This window comes from Sceloporus occidentalis, unplaced genomic scaffold (assembly GCF_023333645.1).
Source record: "Sceloporus occidentalis isolate IW3139 unplaced genomic scaffold, rSceOcc1.0.p SCAF_8, whole genome shotgun sequence".
NCBI classification, from domain to species: Eukaryota; Metazoa; Chordata; class Lepidosauria; order Squamata; family Phrynosomatidae; genus Sceloporus; species Sceloporus occidentalis.
Genome location: NW_028316988.1, coordinates 26,808,992 through 26,834,651, shown reverse-complemented (window position 1 = coordinate 26,834,651; position 25,660 = coordinate 26,808,992). Strand labels below are relative to the sequence as shown.

Below are 25,660 nucleotides of genomic sequence, written 5' to 3'. Positions count from 1 at the left end.
TGCCCTGGCTCTACTACTACTACTACTAGTTATTATTATTATTATCATCATTATCATGATCATATTTTCTGCTACTCTTTCAGAGAATGAAGAAAAAGAAAAACGAAGGGGAAAAAAGTAATTGTTTCCCCTCAGGGCCTCATCCACACTGCAAGAATGACCCACTTTGACACCACTTTAATTGCTCTGGCTCAGTGCTATGGAGTTATGGGAAATGTAGCATTACTATTGCTTCTACTACTTGTTATCATCATCATTATCATATTTTTGCTACTCTTTTACTGAATGAGGAAAAAGAAAAATGAAGAAAAAATTAATTTTCCCCCTCAGGGCTGCATCCACACTGCAGAAATAAGCCACTTTGACACCACTTTAACTGGTCTCTGGCTCATTGCTGTGGGATTATGAGAAATGTAGCTTGTTTGAGCACCAGTGCTCTTCTGACAGAAAAATTAAATGTCATGCAAAAACTACACTTCCCAGAAGCCATTGAGGCAATGGCAGTTAAAAGGGGACGCCAAACTTAACAGAGAAAGGGAAGAGAACGGGACGGGCCTCCCGTCCAACCAGAGACGAGGGCAGAACCGAGTGCCATTTTTGATTGGATAATCTCCTTTGTCCCGCCCTCCTCGGGTTGGGAGGGGTGGCTGTTTAAAAAAAAGTGCGGCCTCGTTGCAGGAAGCGAGAATGGCCCGCTCGCCTCTGATTCTTCATCCCGATTGGCGGAGAGAGGAAAACTATTCGCTCTCATTGGCTGTCCCGCAAAGCAAGGGAAAGAATGTTGCCAGGAGAAACCATCCTGCTAACGTCTCTCTCTCTCAGCTGGGGACTGGACTGTATCCGAGGAAATAGGTAAGAGAGAGCGAGCGAGGCTGGGGATGAAGAGAGGGGCGTGGCTAAGGTTTTGTTGTGGAGGAAAGGGCGTGTCCACACTTAAGATTAATAGGAGAAGGAGGGACGGAGGGGGCGTGGCTTCGTGGTGAACATTACTGAGCGAAGTCGGGATGAGGGGGCGTGGCCGCGTAGTGAACAGAGAGGAAGGGGCGTGGCCTCATGGTGAATATTACTAGAAGGCAGAACGGCGGGGCGTGGCTTCGTGGTGAACATTACCGAGAGAAGACAGAACGAGGGGGCGTGGCTTGATGGTGGATATTATTGAGGGAAAGCGGGGCGGGGCCGCGTGGTGACGTCAGCAGCAACGGCTCAGAAGAAGAAGAGGCCAGAGGGCTTCGGGTGCGGCGAGTTCGAGGCCGCCTTTCGCCCAAAGTGGGCGCGGAGGTAAGATTTGAAAGGCGAAGTCAGGTAAGCCTTCCTTGAGAATATATGTATTCCAGTGCATCCACATTGGAGAAATAACCTGGTTTGGCAGCGCTTTAACGTGTTGTTTGGCACTTTGCTATGGAATTCTGGGAGTTGGAGTTTGTTGTGGGGCCCAAAGGGCCCCACAACAAACTCCAACTCCCAGAATTCCATAGCAAAGAGCCAGACAACAAGTTAAAGCAGTGTGGACATATATAATTATTACATCCTGTCCTTAACTGCTGCTACCATTCCCAGAATTCCATAGCATGGAGCCGTGGCAATTAAAGTGGCATCAAACTGGATTATCTTTGCAGTCCCCATGCCAGGAGTCGCATTTGCTTTCGCCCTGCTGTCATAATATGTGAGTCATTGCAATGGGCAAGTCACACTCTCTCAGCCTCAAGAGGATGGCAAGGGCCATCTGAAGGAACCTGCCAGTCAAACCCATGATAAGGTTTGCCTTAGGTTTGTATGAGTCGCATGCACACAACAACAACAACAACAACATGATTTATAACGCTGCCATTGTATTTCATGGGACCTAAGCCTTTTGGACCAAGAACCAAGCCTCACCGGATACCAAGGGCCCACTGTAATACCACATTGACTGTAGTAAAATGGTAGCAGAAGGCACTTCTGAATCTCCAGGTTGCCTAGACTGCTAGAACAATTTGACTTGGATTACTGAATCCCTATGAATGTTGGAAAATGGGCGCCGAGGGCAAAGGTTTGGCGTCAACAGCTTCCTAGCCCTGCTTACGCACTGCTCCACAAGTTGAACATGAGTCAACAGTGCGATGCAGCAGCTAACAAGGCCAATGCGATTTTAGGCTGCATCAATAGAAGTATAGTGTCTAGATCAAGGGAAGTAATAGTGCCACTCTATTCTGCTTTGGTCAGGCCCCACCTGGAATATTGTGTCCAGTTCTGGGCCCCACAATTCAAAAAGGACATTGAGAAACTGGAGCCATGTGTCCAAAGGAGGGAGACTAAAATGGTGAAGGGTCTGGAAACCATGAAGCCCTATGAGGAACTATTGAGGGAGCTGGGGATGTTTAGCCTGGAGAAGAGAAGGTTGAGAGGTGATATGATAGCCCTGTTTAAATATTTGAAGGGATATCATACTGATGAAGGAGCAAGCTTCTTTTCTGCTGCTCCAGAGACTAGGACCCAGAGCAATGGAAGCAAGCTCCAGGAAAAGAGATTCCACCTCAACATTAGGAGGAACTTTCTGACAGTAAGGGCTGTTCGACAGTGGGAAAAACTCCCTCGAAGTGTAGTGGAGTCTCCTTCCTTGGAGGACTTTAAACAGAAGCTAGATGGCCATCTGTTAGGGATGCTTTGATCTGGATTTCCCGCATGGCAGAATGGTGTTGGACTGGATGGCCCTTGCGGTCTCTTCCAACTCTATGATTCTATATCTGTGCATGCATCCTAAGGGGCTGGAAGCTGCGCCAAAGCCATGCTCCAGTCCTAAGGACTAGAGCACAGCTTTGGCGCAGCTTCTGGCCTCTTAAGGTGCGTGTGTCATTGAAACAGCCCACCTCCAAAGTGACCGGAAGCAGCTTTATTTTGGCCTGTCTTTTCGGGCCCATATATTGCCATTAACGTACCGTATGTGGCACTTTACAGGTACAACAACCAGAGGTGAACAAGCTAAAGTGCTGAGGCAATTGGCTTACATAATGTAAACTTAGAGAATGCTTAGTTCACTATGAAGTGGTATAGAAATGTAAATGCCATTGCTATTGTTAACATAGAGGGAAGGAAGGAAAGAAGGAAGGAAGGAAGGAAGGAAGGAAGGAAGGAAGGGATAATAAAATTATACAGTATAGCATTGAGAGCCAGCATAGTGTAGTAGCTTGAGTGTTGGACTACAACTCTGGAGTCCAGAGTTCGATTCCCACCTTTACCATGAAACTCACTCGGTGACGTTAGGCAAGTCACACTCTCTCAGCCTCAGAGGAAGGCAATGACAAGCCTCCTCTGAACACACCTGGCAAATAAACCTTATGATGAATTCACCTTGGGGTCCCCCATAAGTCGGAAATGACTTGAGGGCACACAACAGAGTTATAAAAACACTATCTAGGTAGAATATCCCAAATGTAGTATAATATAAAACAGGTAATACAGGATTATAAAACATTGAAGTCCCAAATGCTTTAGAAAACAAAGCAGTTCTTAATTCAGATTTAAAAATATCGCACAAAGGAGCAGGTTGCAAACATACAGGGAGACAGTTCCAAGAGCGGTGAAAACGGATGGAGCTTAACCAAGGAATAGGGAATCTTTGGTTGGACGCGGAGCCTTGAATTCCTACAACGCAAATCTTGAAGAGGCTGGTAAATAGAAATAAGGGGTGGAAGATAAGATGGAGGGAACTAGGTTGTGTAAGGCTTTAAATGTTAAAACAAGAAGCTTGCATTGAATCCTAGGAGGAATGGATAATGAAGAGATATCGAGAGTGGGGTAACATGATTATTATTGGTGTTGTTTATTTGTATAGGGCCATAAAATTTCAAAAGGCCCTTTGCCCCCAATTGTTGTCTAAGATTGTCTGCCAGGTGACCTTGCTGCGTTTTTGGCTGCCATGGACCATTGTAGGTCCTGAGGAGGCTCCTCTGCCAAACAGAAAGCCTCTGGTTTATCTCCTGGTCCTATTCTATCTCTAAAATGGCCCCATTGCAAGGGGAAGGCAAGATTGCTGTCGGGAACAATTTTTAACTCCAAAACAAACAAAAGCACAATCCAGGAAAGCTGGCGCAGGGGAGCATGGCACGGAAGTGCAGACCTTGAAGTTCCTGTGTGGGACTAGCGCAGCCACAACCCCTGGCAGTAGTCCAGCCCTGTAGTACATCATGCTTCATGCATTTCGTGGGCAAAGGGTTCTGGCTTCCAACTTTCACTCTGCAGTCAAGTTTTAACTTGTATGGTGTGGATTTTTAAGCCGAATTTGTTTTAGGTTTTGTAAGCTGCCTTGCGTCTGAGACTTGGGGGAAAGGCAGGATATAAAAAGCAGTTGCTTCTGCTTCCTTCTCAGTCAAACCTACCTTACAGGGTTGTCTTGAGGAGGAAATAATGAGGAACTCCCTTCTATTCCCAGGATGGGGATATACGGCTCTGCAAATTATGTTGGACTGTAATGTCCAACAAGCATTGTATTTGGCAGTGCTTCCAAGGCAGATGGGAGATGTTATCCCATACGACATTTTCAGTGTCACTTATTTTATACTCATATGCCCTCCATGTATATGAAGGAAACCTATATGGCCCAATATAAGGTAGCAGTTTCTGCATTCACACACACCCTTGTATTTGCATAGGACCACTGAAGCCCCCCAATAGTCATTCCATGCCTGGCAGAGAGTGGGGAGGATGTTGGAGAAGCTGTGTTCCTCGAGCCATATAGGCAATAATTGCATCATCTGCTGAAGTCCTTTGGAGGTCTCAGCAAATGATGGATTCATCCTGTGTCTCGCTACAGGAATGTAGCCAGATGCTTCTCCATCCCTCCACCCCAAATCTTCACAAGGCACAAAATGGCCATAAGAGGGGTGCTTCAGCAGCTCTATGCTGAGGGGGTTTGGTTGTTGCAGGGAGACAAAGAAAAGACTATATAGTCCTTATTCAAATATACAAATCCTTAATTCACATTTCCTTACTCTTCCTACATATCTAGAATTAACCGACTCCATTATGTTATATCAACCAATATACCTACTAAACTATAAAATTAATATTTTACTAATTAAACTTCCCCAGTTTATTTGACATTGAAACCTATTGCTTCAAAGTAAATATTATATGCCATTTTTTCATCATAATAGTTCCATCAAAGAGTCCCTCAGCTCCAATTCCTGCTTCTAATTTCCTTATTTCCCCTCTATCTCTTATTCTTAATATCTCTCTCTTAATATCTTAACTCTCTTACTTGCTTTGTCACTGCCATCATTATTATTATTATTATTTGCAAAATTCTGTTACAGGAAACCATTCTTCCTCTGTTTTTCTATAAGGTCTTTATGGTTCAACCATGAGGTTAATCTGTCCATCTCTTGCATGTCAAACAGTTTCAAAAGCCAGTCATCTAACATTGGGAGCTCTGCGTTATTTCATAATTGCGCTACCATTAATCTTGCTGCTGAGACTGTGAACAGTAAGATTCTCCACCATTTTATTTTCTATAGAGGGGGGGTAATGTATTTAACATATTTAGCAAATAAATTTCTGGGTTTAATTCAAATCTAACTTTCAAGACTGTTGGCATTTCCAACGCTTGATTTTGTATCATAAATTTTAGCAATGTTTAATGGAGTTAATTGCAATCTATGCTCCATTTTCCAGAAGTTCTCTTTCAAATCTTGGGGAGATAAAGGGAATATTAACCTTTGCATTGACCAAAAAATGACGTAGATATAAAGTAGATTTGCACCTGCATTTGCCACTAACAGGATGCCAGCCATCATGTGTTTTGAACTGTTTTTGCAGTGGGAGGGTTGCATAATGTGACTGTTGATCCTACTAAAGTTGATGTTTTCCGACTGTCCGTGTTGCCACACAGGGTACCTGAGAAACCTTGACCACATCTCTTCCACCTTGATGCCTTTCTTTGCTCCATGAACAATGGCAGTGAGTGAGGGAGAATATGTCCTCTGCAAATGGAAGAAGCGATTGTGGCCAGCGAAGGTGATTTATTTGACTGTTCTCTGTCCCTCCACCTCCCTCTGGTCTTCCATTTCCATTTCAGATATGGCAGCAGTGCACCTGGTTTAGGGGACCTGATGTGTTATAAGTAAACACTCTGGTAACCCATTGGTGGCCTTGGGCAACCTCAGAGAAAAGCAACAAGAAATGGCCATAAATTCAGTTCTGGCATTGAGAAAAAAACTACCAGAGATGTGGTATGCAGATTGGACACATGAAAGCAAAATGATACAGTTGGCCCTCTGCATCCACAGATTTTTTGGTCCATGGATTCAGTCACCCACAGTTTATAAATATTTTTAAAAAATGAATTCCAAAAAACAGGTCTTGATTTTTGCCATTTTATATAAAGGGAGCCATTTTACTGCTCTATTATATATAATGGGACTTGAACATCCACAAATGTTGGTATCAACGGGGATCCTGGAACCAAACCCCAGTGGATACCAAGGGCTTCTCTGTACAGCATATGTGGAACAGACAAGCTCCTGGTTGGGTTAACCCTTGGTCACCACACGCATCCTGACTGCAGCATTCATGGCCTTTGGCTGGCTTTGGAGAATCTTCACTTGACATATATTTTTCCTCTTGAGCAGCGGATGACCACCACCATCCCTTTCCATTACATTCTGCGTGCGTTTGCCACCATCCTCTGTGCTCTTTCTCTTTTTAAATCTGAACTTGTAAACACACCTGGGGGGGGGGGGGGGAAACTGCACAGCTCTTTATGTTTTTCTACATCCTTCAGGTTTTACCTAGAAGCCAGACTTCCAGAAGGCAGATGAATCTGAAGGGGGAGTTTGTGTCTATGCACCTCGAAATCTTATGCCTGCAGAAACAGTTAAGTTTCATTTCACGCACCATGACATCTGAAATGCTGAGACCTTTTGATTGACAGATATCACTGACTTTTGTAACTGAATCTGTAAGAGCTGCAGTTCCACCCTTTTCTTTTTTAAACTAGACTTTCCCACTTTCATAGTAGGAGCTGTTTGACACTGCAGTAGTACATTGCCGCCTTAGAGAGTAGCAGAGTCTTTTTTGGGGGGGGATTTTTAAACAGAGGCTGGATGGCCACCTTTTGGGGATGCTTTGATGGTGCCTTCCTGCATGGCAAAATGTTGGACTAGCTGGCGCTTGAGATGTCTTCCAACTCTATGATTCTGTGAATGCCAGAGCTTGGAAAAGTGACTTCTTTGGAGCACAACTCTCCTGGCCAGCTGGGACTTGTAGCCCAAAAAGGTAACCTTTTCAGGCTACCAGGGGTAAGAGGGTTCAGGTGTTCAAAGTGGCTTACAAATTATTAAAATGAGTGCAAATTAAAAGCTATACAAAAATGTCAATACAGTAAAAATTATTCTAAAAACAATGGCCAGGATATACTAAGACAGTTAGGAATGTGTAAACTAGAATTATGCATTCATGACTAGTTGGTATTAATGCTCTCCACATATGTAATGGTTTAGGGAATATTTAGGAACTGTGAAAGTTTCCCAGTCATGTTTTACTAGGCAGTAACTGTGAGCAATGGAGGTCTGTTCTCCTGTTGATCGGGAAACAGCTAACTAATGTTTCTACCACCCCTTTACATCATTGATCTTTGAATGGAACACTGCTTTGTGACAGATCACTCATAGGAGGGTATGAAAACATCAGTCAATTGCTTCCTGATCGACAAGAACATACTCAGGCTGCTCACAGCAGCTGCTGCCCAGTAAACATGGGTTGGGATGATTGGTCTGGGAGATCGTACTTAGCCATATATCTAACATACTATGTATTTAAGGTGGTTATATAGCTAAGTAGGTTATATAGAATCATGGCCAATTAAATTTTATTTAATCCATTTATATGCTTCCTCAGAATGTCGGACCCAAGGCGTGCTCACAAAGTGAAAGCAATATTAGCTGAAAAATCTAATAATAAAAATTAAATTGCTAATAACTGCAAGGAAAAAACATCACATTAAAATATATATCAAAAAATTAAAAAAAAAACACAGATTAAGAATAGAGCACCCACACACTCCATTTAAAAGCTCACTGCAAGTTATTACTCATTAAAAAGCTCTGGTTTGAACAAAAAGGTTTTTGCCTGGCAACTGCACCAAAAAGAGAGAAAGCACTCAGAGAAGGCAGCCTGCTTCCCAGAAGGAGGGAGATCCGTGGGGTAGGAGCACTTACAGAGAAGAAGGCTGTCTCAGTTAAACACAATTAAAAACATTTAAAATTCATTAAAAGACAACCCATTTTTAAAATCAACAAAAAGGGCACACCATTAAATATGCTTCTGTTCACAGTGTTTGTTGAAGATGTACAGAGGGTTTGATTTTCTTTTAACAAATTAGTGCTGTTAACTTCACACGCAGAAATTGAAGAGTTGCTTTTAAAAGTGATTTGTTACAGTTCCGAGCTGGCATCCAAAAATTACATACCATTATAGTTATAAAGTTGAAAGATAACTCTACTATCGTTAAGGTTACAAAAAGTTCCTAACTTTTAAATTAAAAGTTACTAACTTTTAAATCATCTATTTAAATGAATGCATTTTAATTCTGTACATTTGTATGTCTATGGCACAAAACACCTCTTTGTGTCAATCTTGCCTCAGCAGAATGTGAAGACGCACCCAGCCCTTAAACCAACAAATAGTCTTCCTTCACACTGCAGTGAAGCGGCAACATCATAACTGTATTAGCTTAAAATAGAGTTACACCACAAAAGGAATGTATAAGTAACATATTTTCATATCGTGGGTTCATTGTATTACAAATCATTACTTAATATTAACATTACAAAATGTTGGTATCAATAGAATAGTTATTACCAAGAAGAATGATTGTTGATAGTTATGTCCCTACAACATGTTTTGAATGCCAACTGATACCACAGAATCAGTTTTCTGAATTATTCCCCCCTCTCACTTTTTTCTTCCCCTTAAGGGTTAATGTACGCTGTACTGCTGTGGAACCCATGAAGAAGGAAACCATCGAAGACATTGCCTCCAAGTTAGGTATAATTTGCTTTTTTAATTTATTTTAAGGTCTTTCGGTGCATGCTTGCTGCAGTAGATAAAGCTTCATCCTGCATGGCTAAATTAACTGCCCATGCATGGAGCGCATAGATACCCTTGAGTAAGAAGAGGCCTCTGTTGGGAAACAACAGTGCCAGAGTCTTGCTAGTGGACTCCATTACTTACCAGGTTTTTTTCCTATGGTGCTGAAAGCAAGGACAGGCTGCTTACCTGTAACTATAATTCTTTGAGTGGTCGTGTATGAACTCAGACATGTATGATTTGGAACCTTCTAGAGCTATTACATAAGCGTTTTGGAGATAGCCTCACCTCCAGCTGCACACTATACCAGCATACTTCCCACCTAAACCCTTAGTTCGAGGAACTATGATGTAGCAACATCTAAGAAGCTAGGGAAAGGCAGGACACCTGGCCTTATCTTGCTGAATCTTCATGACTGTCTTGAGATTAGTGGGAATATGTGTGGGATGGGTCCATTCCAATTGAACAGGAAGGCATTTCATAGAGAGCCCCTTGTCACTGAACCTCTTGAGCAGAAGATGTTTCACCACATGTTCTGCAGAGACATGAACAAACCCACAACTGGCTGACCCTTTTCTGGAAGATAGTGTGAAGCAATGTCTGTATGCACCTACAAAGGGTAGGAGACTGGAACCTTGCTCCAGGCATCCACAAGAGTGTTTTCCTCTCCCAATAGAGGAATTGAAGAGAGCAGAATGCCCCTCTAAATGCCCCAGTCCCAGAGCTGCATCAAGAGATGGAGGATGTCGGGGTGCAAACCTCCCTGCTTGTTCAGGTAGAAGACCACCGCCTGAGGCTATCTGAACAATCTGTGTTGCAGGCATCTTCTTAAAAGAGTGAAAGGCTTTACTGGTATAATGCATGAGCAGGCTGGAGTTACCACCAAATTGCTTATGTAATAATTCTAGAAGGTTCTGAATGATGCACTGTGCAAGCCTAGATTGCACACAGAGTGGATAACTGCCTAATGTTCCTGAGGCCTAATGCAGCCCTTAGCCTACCACACTTGTCCACTCTGTGCTAGAGACCACGAAGAAGAACTTAAGTTTCTAATAACAGTTGACAGTCATAAGATAAAGCGATCCAAAAGGAATAGGAAGACAGATATAAATCTATTGAGGCGGGTTACAGACCGCCTGTTTGGGGCAGGCTGCACCCGCCCCTTTCCCTGGGGTATCGGGGCCTCAGCGTCTAGAGCGGCAGCCGCTGAGGCCCCGATCTGCCGCTTTCCAGGCTGCGGGGAAGCGGCAAAAGGCCCCTTCCCTGCAGCCTGGAAAGGGGTGTCCTTGGGGCTTCAAGCCCCAAGGACACCCCGCGGCGGCAGGGAGGAGGAGAAAGGGGCCACTTGGCCCCTTTCTCCTTTGGTCCGCTGGGCGCAGCCGTGTGAAGGCTGCGCCCAGTGGACCAAACCAGAAAGGAGCTCCGAAATGGAGCTCCTTCCTGCTCCGCGCTAAGGGCGCACTAAGCACCCTGGTGCAGAGCGAGGACGTCACGTCTGTGCCACCCCGTATAGAGGCGGCGCGGTCATGACATCCTTATGGCGGTGGCCGTGTGGAACGGCCGCCGCCATTTTGAGTGCACACTAAGATTAGGGGGGTGCAGAAGCACCGCCCCTTTCTAACCCTAGTACACGCTCTGCGCGCACTTTCCTGCCCGTTTGTAACGGGCCTGAGAAACCAAACTCTTTACATTCTTCCTCACTTCAACAGTCACGTCCATGAGCTCCAGAGATATTTCTTTAAATATTTCAAGGCCGACTTTTCTGGGCATAGCCATCTTAAGACAGTTTGCCACCAAAACGTCAGTCAGCCTTTCCCCAGCCTACCACCTTCCAATTGAATTGGCAAATGGTCCCTCTACCATCTGGCAGACCCATGTTGATTGGAGGATATGAATATAGCATTCTTACTGATCTGGAAGGTGCCAGTTTTATATAAGCTGGTCTGAAAATATGACATAATAACATCAGGTTCTTTCAAACAGAGGTGGCCTTTGGCCATCTGAATGTTCTGAACTAGGAGCTACAGCCAGCATGGGCAGTGGTCAGGGATTGTAAGAGTTTTCTTGTAGTGATGGTGGTTGTGTGCCTTCAAGTCACTTCTAGCTTATGGCAACCCTAGCAAAGGTTTTTCTTAACAAGATTTCTTCAGAGGGGTTTTGCCATTCCATTCCTCTGAAACGGAGAGTGTGTGACTTGCCCAAGGTTATGTAGTGGATTTCCAAACCTTAGGCAGGGATTCATTGTACCATGCTGAATCACTTATGAAGGGTTAGTGAGGTGGAATCAATAAGAAAATAAAATAGAGCTTGAGTACTAGCTCCTAGTTACAAAGATTGTTGCCTAGTAGAGTAGAATAATAGGAAGGCCCAGTGGATTGGCCTTTTCTCTACCTATGCCACTATAATATAAGGGCAGTTATGGTTCATTTGGTAGAGTAGTTATTTTGCACACAGAAAGTCCCAGATTGACCTCTGAACTCCTAGAAAGCCATTCCCAGTCAGTGCAGGCCAAAAGTTCGGACCTTTCAGCCCTCTAGATATCAATGAATTGCTACTCCCATAATTCCTCACCATTGGCCAGGCAGGCAGGGACTGATGGAATTCCAACATCAGATGGAGGACCATGATTTCTACAACCATGCAATAGGGAGTAAAGGTCTGGTTCAGGATGAGACAGGTTTCTCTCTTTTTCAAAGGACGGCTAACATTTCTCTCAGTAGGTCAGAGGAAGAGAAGCTGCAAATCTGTCGAGGCGGTGATCTACCGCCGAGCTCTGAGGGAAGCTCTGGATCTCTTGGAACCTGTCGCACCATCTGGAGATGCTTCTCCATTGAAAGGGAGACAAAAGCTACCAATCCAGAAAGACACCCTGGAAGAAGCTTGGTTGTCTCTTAGAACTACTCAGTGGCTTTCCCCTCACAAAGACCCACCAGAGAGGGGGAAAGAGCAGAAAATTAGTGACACTCCCATCCCATGTGAGGTTACGGCAATCCAAAATGAAAGTGTTTTTTGTTCCACGAGTTCGTCGAACCATAAATCTACATGGTGTGGCCCTTCAGGTGATGAGGAGTTCACAAGTCAAACATGCTGTGTTTCCAAAGCAGAAAGGGCAGGAACATCTCGGAAAGAACTGCAATCATCACCCAGAACCTGTGTGGAGAGAAAATCAACCTGTTCCTCAAAGGAGGCTGTGAAATGCCACCAAGCTGCAGGCAGTCCCTCCTTCCACCCTTTGGAAATTTCGGTTAGTACCAGCACCCCAGCGGTGTCTCCTTCATGCAAATCCTGCTCCAAATCATCACTAGTCAGCAAGAAGGCAGGCATGAGACCTGGGCCACAAAAGACTTTGTCAGCATCTCCCACTGAAGGTGCTTTGGTGGCAAGTGAATTCTCCAAGGAAAGAGAGACAGAACGTAGGAAATACAGCAGAGTGTCCAGCGGCCATCAACATCCTGAAGGCTCGAATGGAACTCCCACTCGGAACTATGCGGTTTTGTCTCCTTCTTTGAAGAGACGGCGCAGGCTTTGCCTGGAGGACTCAAAATCGGGGCCTGCTGAGGGATCAGTTTTAGAACGGGAGAGAGAAGAAAGCCAGAATATGGATGGAGAACAATCTGATGCTGAAGGAGGTATAGTACAAAGTGGACAACTGTGGTAGGCTAAGGGCTGCATTAGGCTCCCTTGCTGCACAAATTTATTCACCCTGGTTTTGTTTTGTTTTGTTTTTTCCCCCGGGCCATTTTAAGCCCAGGAAGGACCTTCTGATTCATTTCTTGTTTTGTATAAAGGCCTCTCATGGGTGCAGATTGGCCAGGGTGTGGGGGCAGAAAGTGGCAAAAACACTTCCCCATACAGGAACAGGAAAAAAATTGAGCGTAGGATGCCACTAGAATGGCTGTGGGGCTGCACATGGCTAACAGCCTATACTTTGCCTGCCCCTGGTATAGTACAGTGGGCTCTTGATATCCACTGTGGTTTGGTTCCAGGACCCAAAATCTGTGGATGATGAAGTTCCATCCAATACAGTGGCAAAGTAAAATGGTGTCCCTTATATAAAATGGCAAAATCAAGGTTTGCTTTTTGGAATTTATATCTATCTATATGTTCAATCCGTGGATATGGAGGGCCAACTATATGTCCGGTTCAAAAAGAGGAGGATTTTCATTTTTGGAGGGAGGGCCTATAAGGTTGGCTGAATGTCCTGTGGGGGTCAATTAATAATGGTATGTAATAGTAAGAGTAAGGAATCCCATAACTTCCATCCTGACGCTTCTGACAGGAGCTGCAGGCTGACAACAAATGCAGGGCTGCACATTAGCTTTACAAAGTTTGTATAAGAGATGATAGTGTAAAGGAAGAATAAACAGCTTGGGACCCGATATAATTTTGGTTGCAATTTGCATAGAGTCAGAGTTTGAAGGGCTCCCAAGGGCCATCTAATCCCCTTTGCTAGTATAGGTAAAAAAAAGTACTATTAAAGTACCCCTGAGAGGTAGACATCTAACCTATTTAAAACCTGAAATGAAGATGAGCCATTGCCTATCAGTGTGTTCTGTTCCCCTGTTGAACAGCTCTTGCCATTAGGAAAAGGTTGAGAAGGGACCAAAATCAATCTGGGGCGGTCACAAATTTTAGGGTTCATTCCACAGAATACACCATAGTTTCCCTCTTCTAAAGTCATGGGACTGTCACTTCTCCTCCTTTGATGTTGATTTCTGCAGAGTTGATCCACTGCTGGAGGAGGGAAAGTTGCCCCAGAATGAAAACTCCATTAAGGGGAGCAAGGGAAACCCTTAGTATTTGTTATCCTGGCTAGAGCTGATGGGACCCGCAACCCAACAGCACTCCAAGCTGCCTTGAGTTTGGGGAAGGAAGGTGTGAGATAAATAAAATAATCAGAGAAATCAACAATATTATTCTTATCATTATCATCAGGATCGTCTTCTTTTTCAACTTGCCTTTTTCTAAAACTAGAACTCAAGGTGGCTTGAAAGGCCATAGTTGGTTCAGCCTTGGTGTAAAATGTTTATTTTGAGGAGCATGTTATTTATTCACTTTCGATCTTGCTTTTCCAAATTTGCCTCATCGAAGCTATTTGAAGACTTCTAAGATGCACAAAACAAGCGCTCTCCATCTTCTACATGACATCAATGTGATGTGCTGATCAAGTACAGATAAACTTTAAGCAAAGTGAAGAGGAGAGGTTTAATTTGTGTGTTTTTAAGTGAGAACAAGTTTAATGTAATGTATTAGTAGTATTTAAATAATTGTTTATTATTTTAAATTGATTTTATTGTCAGGTGTCCTGAGCTCTTCAGATATAGGGGATGGTATAAATATTTAAATAATATAAAATACTCACCTCTAAGTAAACCTCTAAGTAAGCCCTAGACTGCAAGACAAATAGCGGGTTGGATAATGTGTCATAGCTCTTTTCGGTCTGCCTCTTTCTTCAAATGCAAAACTTAACTAGCTTTCAGTGTCATCTGTGCAGAATGTTGAAAATCAGTATGGTGTCATTTTGTCCGCAGACTTGGAGTCTATCTCTGATCTTTCCCTACAACTTAGTCCTGTCAGAGAGAGCTCCTTGAGCCCATCTCTAAAAGATGACAGTGAAGAAGACGAATTGCCCAGTTTCCTCTCGTCTCAAGGTGAGATGTGTATTGAAAGGAACTTTCCTTCCCCTGTTAACTCTAGGAGAAATTAGAAGACCTGGTGAATCAAGGATCCAACAATTGGTCCTCAAAGTCCTGTTGAAACAGGAAGATCTTTCCTGGTCTGCAGATAAAGATGGAGGTTGCCAGTCTAGCCTCTCTGGGAAGGGAGTTCCAGAGCTTGGGGACAGCCACCCAGAAGGTCGCCTGCCAGGTTCCCATCAGATGTACCTGTGCGGGTGTTGGGACAGAGAGACGGGTTTTCCCCAGAAGATCTCAAATATGAGCAAGCCCTTAAGGAAGGACACGGAGAGTTAGCCAGACCTACTATTGAGAAAGATATTTCTTCTTTGGGATCTCTGTGAATTATAGGCCTGTTACAGACTGCCAAAATAAAGCTGCTTTGGGTCTCTTTGGAGGTATGCTATTTAAATGATGCATGGGTCCTAAGAGTCCGGAGGTCGCGCCAAAGCCACACTCCATTCCTAAGCACTGGAGTGCAGCTTTGGTGCAGCTTCCGGATTCTTCGGATGCATGCATCATTTAAACAGCATACCTCCAAAGAGACCCGAAGCAGCTTTATTTTGACAGTCTGTAACAGGCCATACAAATGGATTATCTGCGCCATTTATAACCTTCTAGAGTGTTTTGGCAGCACCCTTACCCACTCCAAATTGGGTGGTTCTGAGGGCTTGGGTGGGAACCTCACCCATATGCATGAGGAGTGGATGGGACTACCACCAAAATGCCTATGTAAGGGCTCTAGAAGGTTCTGAACGGTGGGTGGCACAGTCACAGATAACCCATTTCTGTGATTTCACAGATGAACACTCAGAGAACTACAGTTACAGGTAAGCAACTTGTCTATCTTGTATGCACCTACTGCACCAGGGCAGATTTCTTTTATATACATGAATGCTTATATAAACTCTGCAAACAGAAAATATTTCAATTTGTATCTGAATAAGAGAAACATTCCATTAGAGTAAACAGTAGATGTAGACAAGAAAGAATAGTGGTACAGTGTCCTGCCCCAATATATTCTTTGCTGGTAATATATTCAGTTTTTGACTATGAATCTCACAGTGGAAATCCCTTCATTTGGACATGCTCTAAGATAAATTTATACAGATTTATATCCTCCTATCCAGTCAGTCTTTCTCTCTTTGTGCCCTCAGAACTGGGTTCTATCGAAGAAGGGGAGGTGGTTTGGTGCAAGCTCCGAAGATACCCATACTGGCCTGCTGTGGTAAGAACTGAAGATTTACAGTAGCTTACATTTCTTTTTACCAAATCCGTTTGTGTGATTCCCCTCTTTGTGCAACAAGCTTGTTTTTGTCTTCCATTTGAAAAAAAAATTAAACCTCTCTTCTGTGGCTTAACTGAAATTAACAGCTTTAAGATAAACTAGGCTAGTGTTCTTTGATCCCATTGTGCCTTGACCCAGTGGCTGGTGAGAGACCATAATTCCCTCCAGATTCCAACTGTCATTTCTCTGGCCTCTGAGGAGGAAGAAGAGCAGATCCACCTGGTAGCTGCAAGAGTCTCTTTGTTCCAGGGACCACAAAGTGATCTTCCAGGGACCACACATATTTTTGCATCAAATTTCCATTGATGGCTCTTAAGGATTCTAGTCATGGTGAGGGGAAACTAGATCCCACAAAACTATAGCTTGCACATTCTAGGGCTGGGAAAACGCAGCTTGTCGGCCTGCAAGTGTCTCACCTCTCTCCATCCTCAGTTTTTGTAAAACACAGTGTTTTACTCAAAGCAACCCACAAAAATCCTTCATTGGCTGATGTTTAAAAATTGGGAGGTGCTCTCCTCTGCAGTCTTTGGAAAGGCATCTCTACTCCAGGACATGAGAGAATAGTCCACCTCAGTTTCAATAACACTGATCCACACAACTTTCCTTTTCCAGGCATTTAGCTGTTGTGTTTGTCTTCTGACAGGTGAGAAACTTGAAACGGAAAGCAAAGAAGGCCAGTGTGTTCTTCATAGACAAATACCTGGAGGACAAACCCAGAAGGTAAATAGAGCAAATCAAATTCACTGTTGTTTTGCTCCCCACTCTCACCCATTTTAAAACAGGATTTGTTCCAACATTGCCTTCTGACTCTTCAAACCACACCCGCACTGTTGTTATGTCCAGAATGCCTGTGAGCTTGTGCTACAGAAAATAGGCCAGAAAGAGAACAGGGACACACCATGGCCCTGCAGTTCTCTGAGAAACAGCAGATAGTCTTTCCATATAACTGTTTGTTCTTATTGTGCCCTTAAATTATTTCTGACATAGGGTCACCACATTTTAGGGTTTTCTTGCCTGCATTTGTTCAGAGTGGGTCTGCCATTGCTTCTGGTGGCGCAGTGGTTAAATGCCTGCACTGTAGCCACTCACTCAAAACCATAAGGTTGCGAGTTCAAGACCAGAAAAAGGGCTCAAGCTTGACTCAGGCCTTGTTCTGTAGCATAGGCTGGCTTGATTTCATAGAATCATAGAATTGGAATAGACCACAAGGGACAAATCCCTGCCATGCAGGAATACACAATCAAACATCCTGATTGATAGTCAAAGCACCCCCGACAGGATTTCTAAGGCCTCTTCCCACAAGTAATTCTTATATCTGGCAGCCCTCTGGGAAGGAGAGAGAAAGGAAGGAAGCAAAGGGAGAGCCCCATGTACTGTTGGCATCAACCCCCCCCCCCAGGTGCCAATTTATAAACCGTATCAATTTTTTTTGCTTCAGAAGTCCAGACAGCACTAGGTTGAGGAAAGCCACTTGAACAATTTCTGTTGTGAATCTCTTTGTCGGTGGATTCCATTAGGTGCTACACACACCCCATTAGGCTCCAGAAGATACTTCCTCCTCCTGTTGTGAGAAGGAAGTATGGTTACCGTCTGCATTAATTCCCCTGCATGAAAGGAGTTGGCACTGCACAGCTAAACCCGCTTGTAGTTCTGGAGGTCAGAGAGCTGAGGAATTCTCTCAATTTTGACTCAGTTTTGACCCCTGTTTTCCCCTCTCTTCTCTTGATGCAGCTTTTCCATCTCTCTCAAAAATCTCAAGCACTTTGACTGTGAGGAGAAGAAGAAGCTGATAGTAAGTAAAGCAGCAAAAGGTGGAACTTGGGGCAGGGCCATGGAATCAGATTCATAGAGTTGGAAGCAGTTTTGGGTGACGTCACCAATAATGTACTGACTTCAGCTTGAAAATAAAAAATTGAGAATATTTTAACAATATAAGGTAAATATTTAATTTTTCAACTTATATTTTACATTTTTATTCATTAAATGCCTAGTTTGGTGATATTTACGCTTCTAGGAATTTTTCTTGTTCAGAATTAAAATCTTAAGTCACTTGATGACTCACACAGTGGTGATGAAACACCTTATGCTACACTTGTTATTACTAATATACATTGTTGTTGTTATGTGCCTTCAAGTCATTTCTGCCTTATGGTGACCCCAAAGCAAATCTATCGTGGGGTTTTCTTTGCATGAATTTTTCAGAGAAGGTTTGCTTTTCCTGAGGCTGAGAGAGTGGGGTTTGGCAAAGGTCACCTAGTGGGTTTCATGGCCAAGCTGGGAATTGAACCCTTGTCCCCAGAGTCATAGTTCAGCACTCAAACCACTATGCCACACTGACTCTAATCATATATAATGCTTGGCAGGGGGTTGGACTGGATGGCCCTTGTTTCTTCTAACTCTAGGATTCTATATTTGCCGTTTATGAAGGAGTCAGAATTGGACAATAGAAAAATAAAGGAGTCAGAGTTGAAGGTTTGGCATACTGACTCCACTGCCCTGATTTGGGGCATGTGGCCAATTCCACTCTGATCCTTGAAGGCTTTAGTTCTACTTTTGCCTCTCTCCTAGTACAGGCAGGAAGCACTGGTCATTTCTGTAAGGGGAAGGCGTCTAGATTTACGCCATCTTTTTCCTCCACTCTTCCTCCCAGGATGCAGCCCGAGAGAGTTATAAACATGAAATTGACTGGTGCATCAATTTGATAGAGGACTACTGGATTAGAATTGGTAAGTTAAAGCACTGAGTGGTGGTCTTCATCTCTCTCTTTGGCCAGAAGAAAATTCTTCCTTTGCCATTCCTGTGTGCCTTGCAGCAGAAAAAAATCTGGATCTTTCTATAGCTTCAAAAACTACATCACTGTTACTGCTTTGTGCTTTCAAGTCGACCTCAGCTTATGGTGACTATCCTAGAATTTTCTTGGCAAGGTTTCCTCCGAGGCTCAGAAGTATCGGACTTACCTAAGGTCACTGAATGGGTTTTCATGGCCAAGTAGGGCTTCGAACCCTGGTCTCCTGGAATCTTCGCCCAGTACTCCAGGCCACTGCACAAGGCAATCTCTAAAACATCTTACCTCCACTTTAACCTTACGTTCATCTTTCTAAAATGAATATGGGACAGAGATGCTCCCTATAACTTTTTTTTTTAACTTTCTCATCTCCAAAATGGGAGTTAAATCAAGATCTCTTCTTTGCCCATATAGGTTGCAGTTCTTTTGTGGGATCCTTCTTGGAATATTGCTCTGATGCTATGAGTAAGTATTAAGGTCACAAGCTCCATTATTTTAGTCTTCTCAAAGCACTCCGCTGTCCTTGATCTTGGGCAATTGTCCTTGCTCCAGCAAGGCTCATCTTTGCTGTCATAAAAAAAAAAAACAGAGGAAAAGGGATGGCACTCCTGTGATTGTAGAAGTGGACAGCTACAGTTTATTCTGTGAGACAAATGCCTGAAATTTATGAGTGTCCTGGATTAATTTGAATTGTGTCCTTTAAAAAAAATCTTCTCACCTTTATTCCTAATGTTCACTAGATATTAGAGAACTTCCTGACAGTGAGGGATGTTCAGCAAAGGAACAGACTGTTGTGGAAAGTGGTAGTTCTTATGTACCTTCAAGTTCACTTTGATGGCTTCTGTGTCCTAGGATTTTCCTGGCAATTTTTTTCAGAGGAGATTTGCCACTGCCTTCCTCTGAGGCTGAGAAAGCCTTTCCCAGCTGAGTGGGAATTCAAACCCTGATCTCTGAGGGGTGGCCAACATTCAAACTACTACAGCAAATTGGGAAATGGTGGGTTCTCCTTCAATGGATGAGGGTTTCTGCAGTGGCAGGTGGTTGGATTACATGGCCCTTGATAACACTTCCAACTGTGATGGCACTCTCGCCTTGAGAGTGTTCACAGTGTTTCTGATTTATAAATTAAGTAGTAACCTGCTCTAGTGTAAGGCAGCTCTACTCAAAGTGGTGGTCCATGAATAGGTGCTGGTCCACAAGCCATTGGCTATCAGCCCTGGTGAGTTTCCAAGAAAGAAAGAATTGTAGCCATTGGGCACAAATATGGTAGCAGTCTCTGACACATTGAGTCGGGTGGAAGTATCCAGTTTGAGACATAAAATAGCTTGAGATGCTCTGGCTTAAGGGGATGTAATAATCAAGCCCACCTTTTCCTTTCCAGGCTATCCAGTTCGGAAAGAAGGCCTGAATGTGTCCCAGATGAACTTCCCACAGATTGAAGAGGAGGAGGTCCAAGAGTCTCATTCTGAGTTGACCCCCACAAGGCTGGTGAAGAAATTACTTCCCGACCGGACGCGGGCAGCCAGGAACAGAGCCAACAAAAAGATTGTGGACTTCATCATCAAGGCCAAAGGGGCAGATGAGCACCTCCGGTCCATCTTGAAGAGGCAGAAGCCATCACAGTGGCTGACAAAGTTCCTCCGTCCCCGTCAGAAATTGACCTACATTGAGACGTACCTGGAAGACGACTCCCAGCAAGATCAAGTGTACAGCTATTTGAAGGGAATTTATCAGGAGACAGATGCTGAGATCGTACAGCACATCAATGGGGACAGTATCAGACTAATCTTAGATGTCCTCTTTCCAGAGGTTAGAAACACATGCTTAGTCAAGCAGTTTTTGAGGAGCGGGAGGGAACCCTGGAAAAGCGTTTATCTAAAATACTTTATTCTTTGTTTGCTATTTGTTAATAGCAATTCAGATCACCAGGACCTGAAAAGCGATGGTGATGGTGGTGGTAGTAGAGAATGTGACTTGCCCAAAGACACCCAGTAGATCTCCAGGGCTGAGCAGCAATTCAAATCCTGGTCTCCCAGAGATCAGCAGTCAAAACTGCTATACCACACTGCCTCACACAAAAGCCATTTATGTATATATTTGGAAGCAACAATCTACATGGCACTGCACAAAAATAAAACAAAACACAGGACTGCCAAATAGACTACTGTGCAATCTAATCCAATTCTTTAAAAAAAAAGGACAGGAGAAGAAAGGAACTAAGTAAATATTAAATATATATGTGTGTGTAAAAGAAGCAAGTTGGATAAATACATCGTTGTTGTGTGCCTTCCGGTTATTTCCGATTTATGGCAACCCTAAGGTGAACCTGTCAGGAGGTTTTCTTGATAATGAGGGTTTGCCTTTGCCTTCCCCTGAGGCTGAGAGAATGTGACTTACCCAAGATCACCCAGTAGGTTTCATAGCCAAGTTGGGAATCGAACCCTGGTCTCCATAATTACAGTCCAACATTCAAACCGCTAGGCCACCCTGGCTCTCCGCTAAATATGTATAATCTGAATATTCAAAACCGTAAAGCTGTAATTAAATCATTATTACAGAAGCTTTAAAAAAACCAGAAATATTCTTAACTTTTTGTATAATAAAAGCTGTTTGAAACACACTTTTAAAGCAGATTGAGAGCAATTTTAACAAACCAGTTTTTATAATCAAAGGCCAGAGTTGGTGTCTTTAGACCACCTGCCAGAAGCTCAGCGGGGATGGAGAAAGCCCAGATTCCACAGCTGAGGGAGTGCAGTTGGTGGGGCGCTCCACAGAGCCATTGATGTATTGATGTATATTCAGTGGGAGCAGTTCTCTAGGGCAGATGGGCACCTTTTTTGCCCAGTTTGGAGGTTCCCCCTTTGTTTCAGAGTTGAGCCTGTTGTGGCCCTCCAGGTATTATTGGACTGTAGCTTCCATCAGCCTGGTTAGCAGTCAGGGATGATGTAGTTGCAGGCCAGTGGTGTCTTAACAGGCCATGTATTATCCAGCCCTGCATGCAAAGCAAATGCTCTCCCCAAAATGATGGTCCTTCCCTTGAAAAATTAGATAAAATTTTATTCCTTGTTGTTCTGGATAAAGAATGGATTGTTATTTTTATTTATTTATTTATATAGCGCTGTAGACTTACAATTGATTCAGTTGGAAGTTGCCATGTGCTGAGACTGATCCCTAGTCCATTACAGAGACCAGCAGTAGCTCACTGGACATAGTTGGGCTACTTGTGGCCCTCCAGCTCCCATCAGCCCTAGACAACTTAGCCAGTGGTAAGGGGATGCTGGAAGCTCCATCCAACAACCTGACAGGTGACAAAGTATTGGACAGTGGTTGTTCACAGCCTATGTACAAATGCCTGAGACTGAACTTGAACTGTGGTCCTTCCCCTCTCCTCATATTCCAGACTTGATTATGTATTAATGTGGCAAATCTGTCTGAAGTACGTGTCTGTTTTCCCCACTAGGCCATCATATATGCAATTTCAGCTGTGGATCAGATTGACTACAAGAAGGCAGAAGAGAAATACATGCGGGGGCCTTCAGTGGGCCACAGGTACTTACTTTTAAATTACTCCTGATGTGACTTAGGTCCGAGGCAGTCCATTGCACCATCAAACAGTTCTTACAGTAGAAAAAAATCTCCCTAAAGTTTAGTTGGAATCTCTTTTCTTGAAATTTGGATCATACTAGTTTCCCCCTTTTATTAAGAGGACACGGATTCTCTTAACATTTCTCAAAATGTATTTATCATTTGAGTCGTTGCTCAAAGTGGTGGTCCGTGAACTTGGGCTGGCCCACAAGCCATTGGGTGCAAATCTTTTGACAAGCTTACAATCAGAATAGTACCAGTCCTTGGCACAGTGTGTGTATGTGTGTGTTATTATAATGCTGCTTCTCCACATCAGACGCTTTGCCAGGTGGTACGTTGACCTGCAGTTTCCTTTGGTTCTTGCCAGCAAAGCTGATAGTAGTGAATGATGGGATCAATAGTCCAGCGGTTTCTAGAGGGCCACATCTGTCAGCCTGTTACTGGCTTAGGGAAATGGAGATTTTCTAACATCACCCTATTCAGAATCGCCACTGCTTTCAAAAAGCATCTTAGATGTTACGAGTTATTATTCCCCGGTCCTACCTGAAAGGTTTGCTGCGGTGGTTGTGTCTTTACAACTCTGTGTCCCCCTTCTTCCTCCAGGGAGAGGAAACTGTTTGAAGAGCAAATTATGGAGGAGAAGAGGAGAAAGAACCTGTAGAGTGAAAAACTCTGGAAGACAGCTGGGGAAGCCTTTCTCCACTCTGCGCAAGGCCTTAATGTCCATGTGTACATGCGCGTGTGTGTGTGTGTCTGTGTGTAAAGAAATTTGATAGCATTTATTTTGTACAGAAGATGATACATTTTTTTATTTTTTTAAATTTCTATGTAACCATAAAAGGGAGCTGGAGGAGGAGGAGGATGTAATGTAATTCCTGCGTCGCTTCCTGCCCTCTGCTTGATCATAATTGAATGTGGTTCCGTACCGCAAACAGTACGCTAGAAGGACAAGAACTCTAGCAGCAAGCTAGGGATACATATTGTTGGATTCTAACTCCCATCATCCCTAACCAGAAGAACCAATAGGGAGGGGTGATGGAGGTTACACCATTCCTGTCTTTAAGAGCAAGGGCTGGACCTCGGCTTCATGTCCTCCAGCACTGTACCTTCAAACAACTGCTGTCCCTACCAAAGACCTTGCTGCACAGGACTGCCAATCAATCAATACAACCCACAAATCAGTAAAACCAGAGGGAGGGAAGTGACAATACTTGTGCCAGCAAACTTGAATTATTATTTTCTCTCCATTGTCCCTCAATTTTCAGAGGGTGGAGACAGAAGGAACTTAATTCCTTTAAGTTGACTGCATCCTGAACCGGGCTGCTTTAAAACATTTTGCTGCTACATATGATGGCATCCACTACTTTCAGACCCCATCTACATTCAATGCTCATACCCAAAGGTTGGGTTAGACAGGAAATGCTCTCCCCTCCCCTTTCTCAGCAAGACATTGCCTCTACTAATCAATCTTTAGCATCTTTTATATAGAGTCAAGATGCCAAAAATGTTGAAAACATTATATAAAGCGTTTAAAATCTGATAGATTCAGAGGTGATTGACTTACTAAGAGATAATTGCTACCTTCCCCCATCATTGCTGTCTGTAACTTCTTTTGAGACATGAAAAATAAACTTTCTACAACCAATCCCTCAGGACTGTCGACTTTGTCTTATGGTAAACCTATGAATGAAAAATCTCTCAAGAGCCCAGGCTATCCGCAGACCTGCTCAGGTCTTGCAAACTCGTGCCATTAGCTGTGACATCCATGGCTCAGTCCATCTATCTGCAGTGCAGTCTTCTACTACTTTCCACTTTGCTGAGCATTATTCTCTTTTTCCATTGCATCCCGGGATATACATCCAAACTGCAACAGCTTCAGTTTTATCACCTTGGATTTAGGTAGATCCCTGCTTGACTTGCTTTGGGACCCTTTTATTTGTCTTTTGCATAGCCCATAGACTCTGCAGAACCAGCCCTACATTTCGAATTCTCTTTAATTCTCTCCCTGTCAGCTTTCTTCTCTGTCTAGCTATCACAACCATACATTGAAATGGAAGATGGTATAGCTTGGATGATTTGGACTTCAGTATTTAATTTAATACTAATCTTTACGCTTTGAGAATCTTACTTAGTTCCGTCACGGCTGCCCTTCCTAGCCTCCTGATTTCTTGACTGCAATCTGTTTTCATTAATAACTAAGCCAAGATATAGGAAATTTATTTATTCTATATATTGAAGTCTAGAAATAAGTTCTTTGGCATCGTTTTTCTTTGCTTTATCCTTTATTACATGCCCCTCGACTTATTCATGGGTCATATCAAAATCTTGGCCCCAAAACCTGCCCTTTACTTCTACCTGTACATGCCGTCGACTTATAGTTGAGTACATTCGAGGTTTTTAAGTGCTGCGCTTTCTCTTTTTTGACATTGCAGAAGAGGAAAAGACTTACTTCCCAGAGGAGTATTGGAAGAGCAGTCGTTGGGAGTCCCAGCCTTCACCGTTAGAACTTAAAAGGCACGACAAAAAGGGGGGAAAGGGAAGGGGAGGCTGGTGGCGAAAAAAGCAAACTCAAGTACTAGTTCTAGTTCAGTAGGGAGCGACTTAGAGAGTCAGCATCTAAGAACAATGGTGCAGTTTCTGTTTGCCTTTGATGGTCCCTGTGATGGTAAGTTATACCTCTGCTAGTCCTTTTCTAACAGCTTGCATTAACCATATATATATATATATATATATATATATATATATATATATATATAATAATTGGTGTGCTTTGACTCAGTGGTGTAATGCAAGCTGCAAAAGGAAGAAATAACCTTTCTCCAGGATGTAATTCCAGTCCTCTCTCAGAGGTTTTTCGGTGTCCAACGCTGACCTGTGTTACTGCTACAAGATGAACATTATTGGTATAGATCAGTGATTGCCAAACATTTCTCCTTCAAATGTTTTGGACTTCAACCCTCAGAAACCCCAGCTAACTCTAAATCGAAACCAAACCTCTTTAACTCTAATCCAAATCCTAACTTTAAGCCTAACGCTAACCTCGCTAGTAACCCTAACTCTAACCCTAAACAGGTTGGCCAACAATCAGGAGTTTTGGGCACTGAAGTCCAAAACATCTGGAGGACCAGAGTTTGGGAACCACTGTTATAGACGATGCAGAAAAGCATCCCAGCCCTAGCATCTCTGCACAGCCGGTGTTAAGAGCCCTTCAACATATAATCCTACCCAGAGTATTTCTCGGTCTGCAATCAAATGTATTCCCCA

General features: G+C 43.4%; 1 protein-coding gene across 1 annotated transcript; it reads left to right on the top strand.

The window, feature by feature from the left end:
- The first annotated feature begins 660 nt into the window (after positions 1 to 660).
- Positions 661 to 24,041, top strand: PWWP3A (PWWP domain containing 3A, DNA repair factor). The gene is made up of 14 exons (XM_089535731.1): positions 661 to 852; positions 5,867 to 5,991; positions 6,758 to 6,849; positions 8,951 to 9,021; positions 11,781 to 12,692; positions 14,595 to 14,714; positions 15,896 to 15,966; positions 16,670 to 16,746; positions 17,758 to 17,818; positions 18,677 to 18,752; positions 19,226 to 19,276; positions 20,193 to 20,620; positions 22,272 to 22,360; positions 23,000 to 24,041. The coding sequence occupies exons 2-14, from the start codon at positions 5,929 to 5,931 to the stop codon at positions 23,055 to 23,057; spliced, it is 2,169 nt and encodes a 722-aa protein (XP_089391857.1). The 5' UTR covers positions 661 to 852; positions 5,867 to 5,928; the 3' UTR covers positions 23,058 to 24,041.
- The last annotated feature ends 1,619 nt before the right edge of the window (positions 24,042 to 25,660 follow it).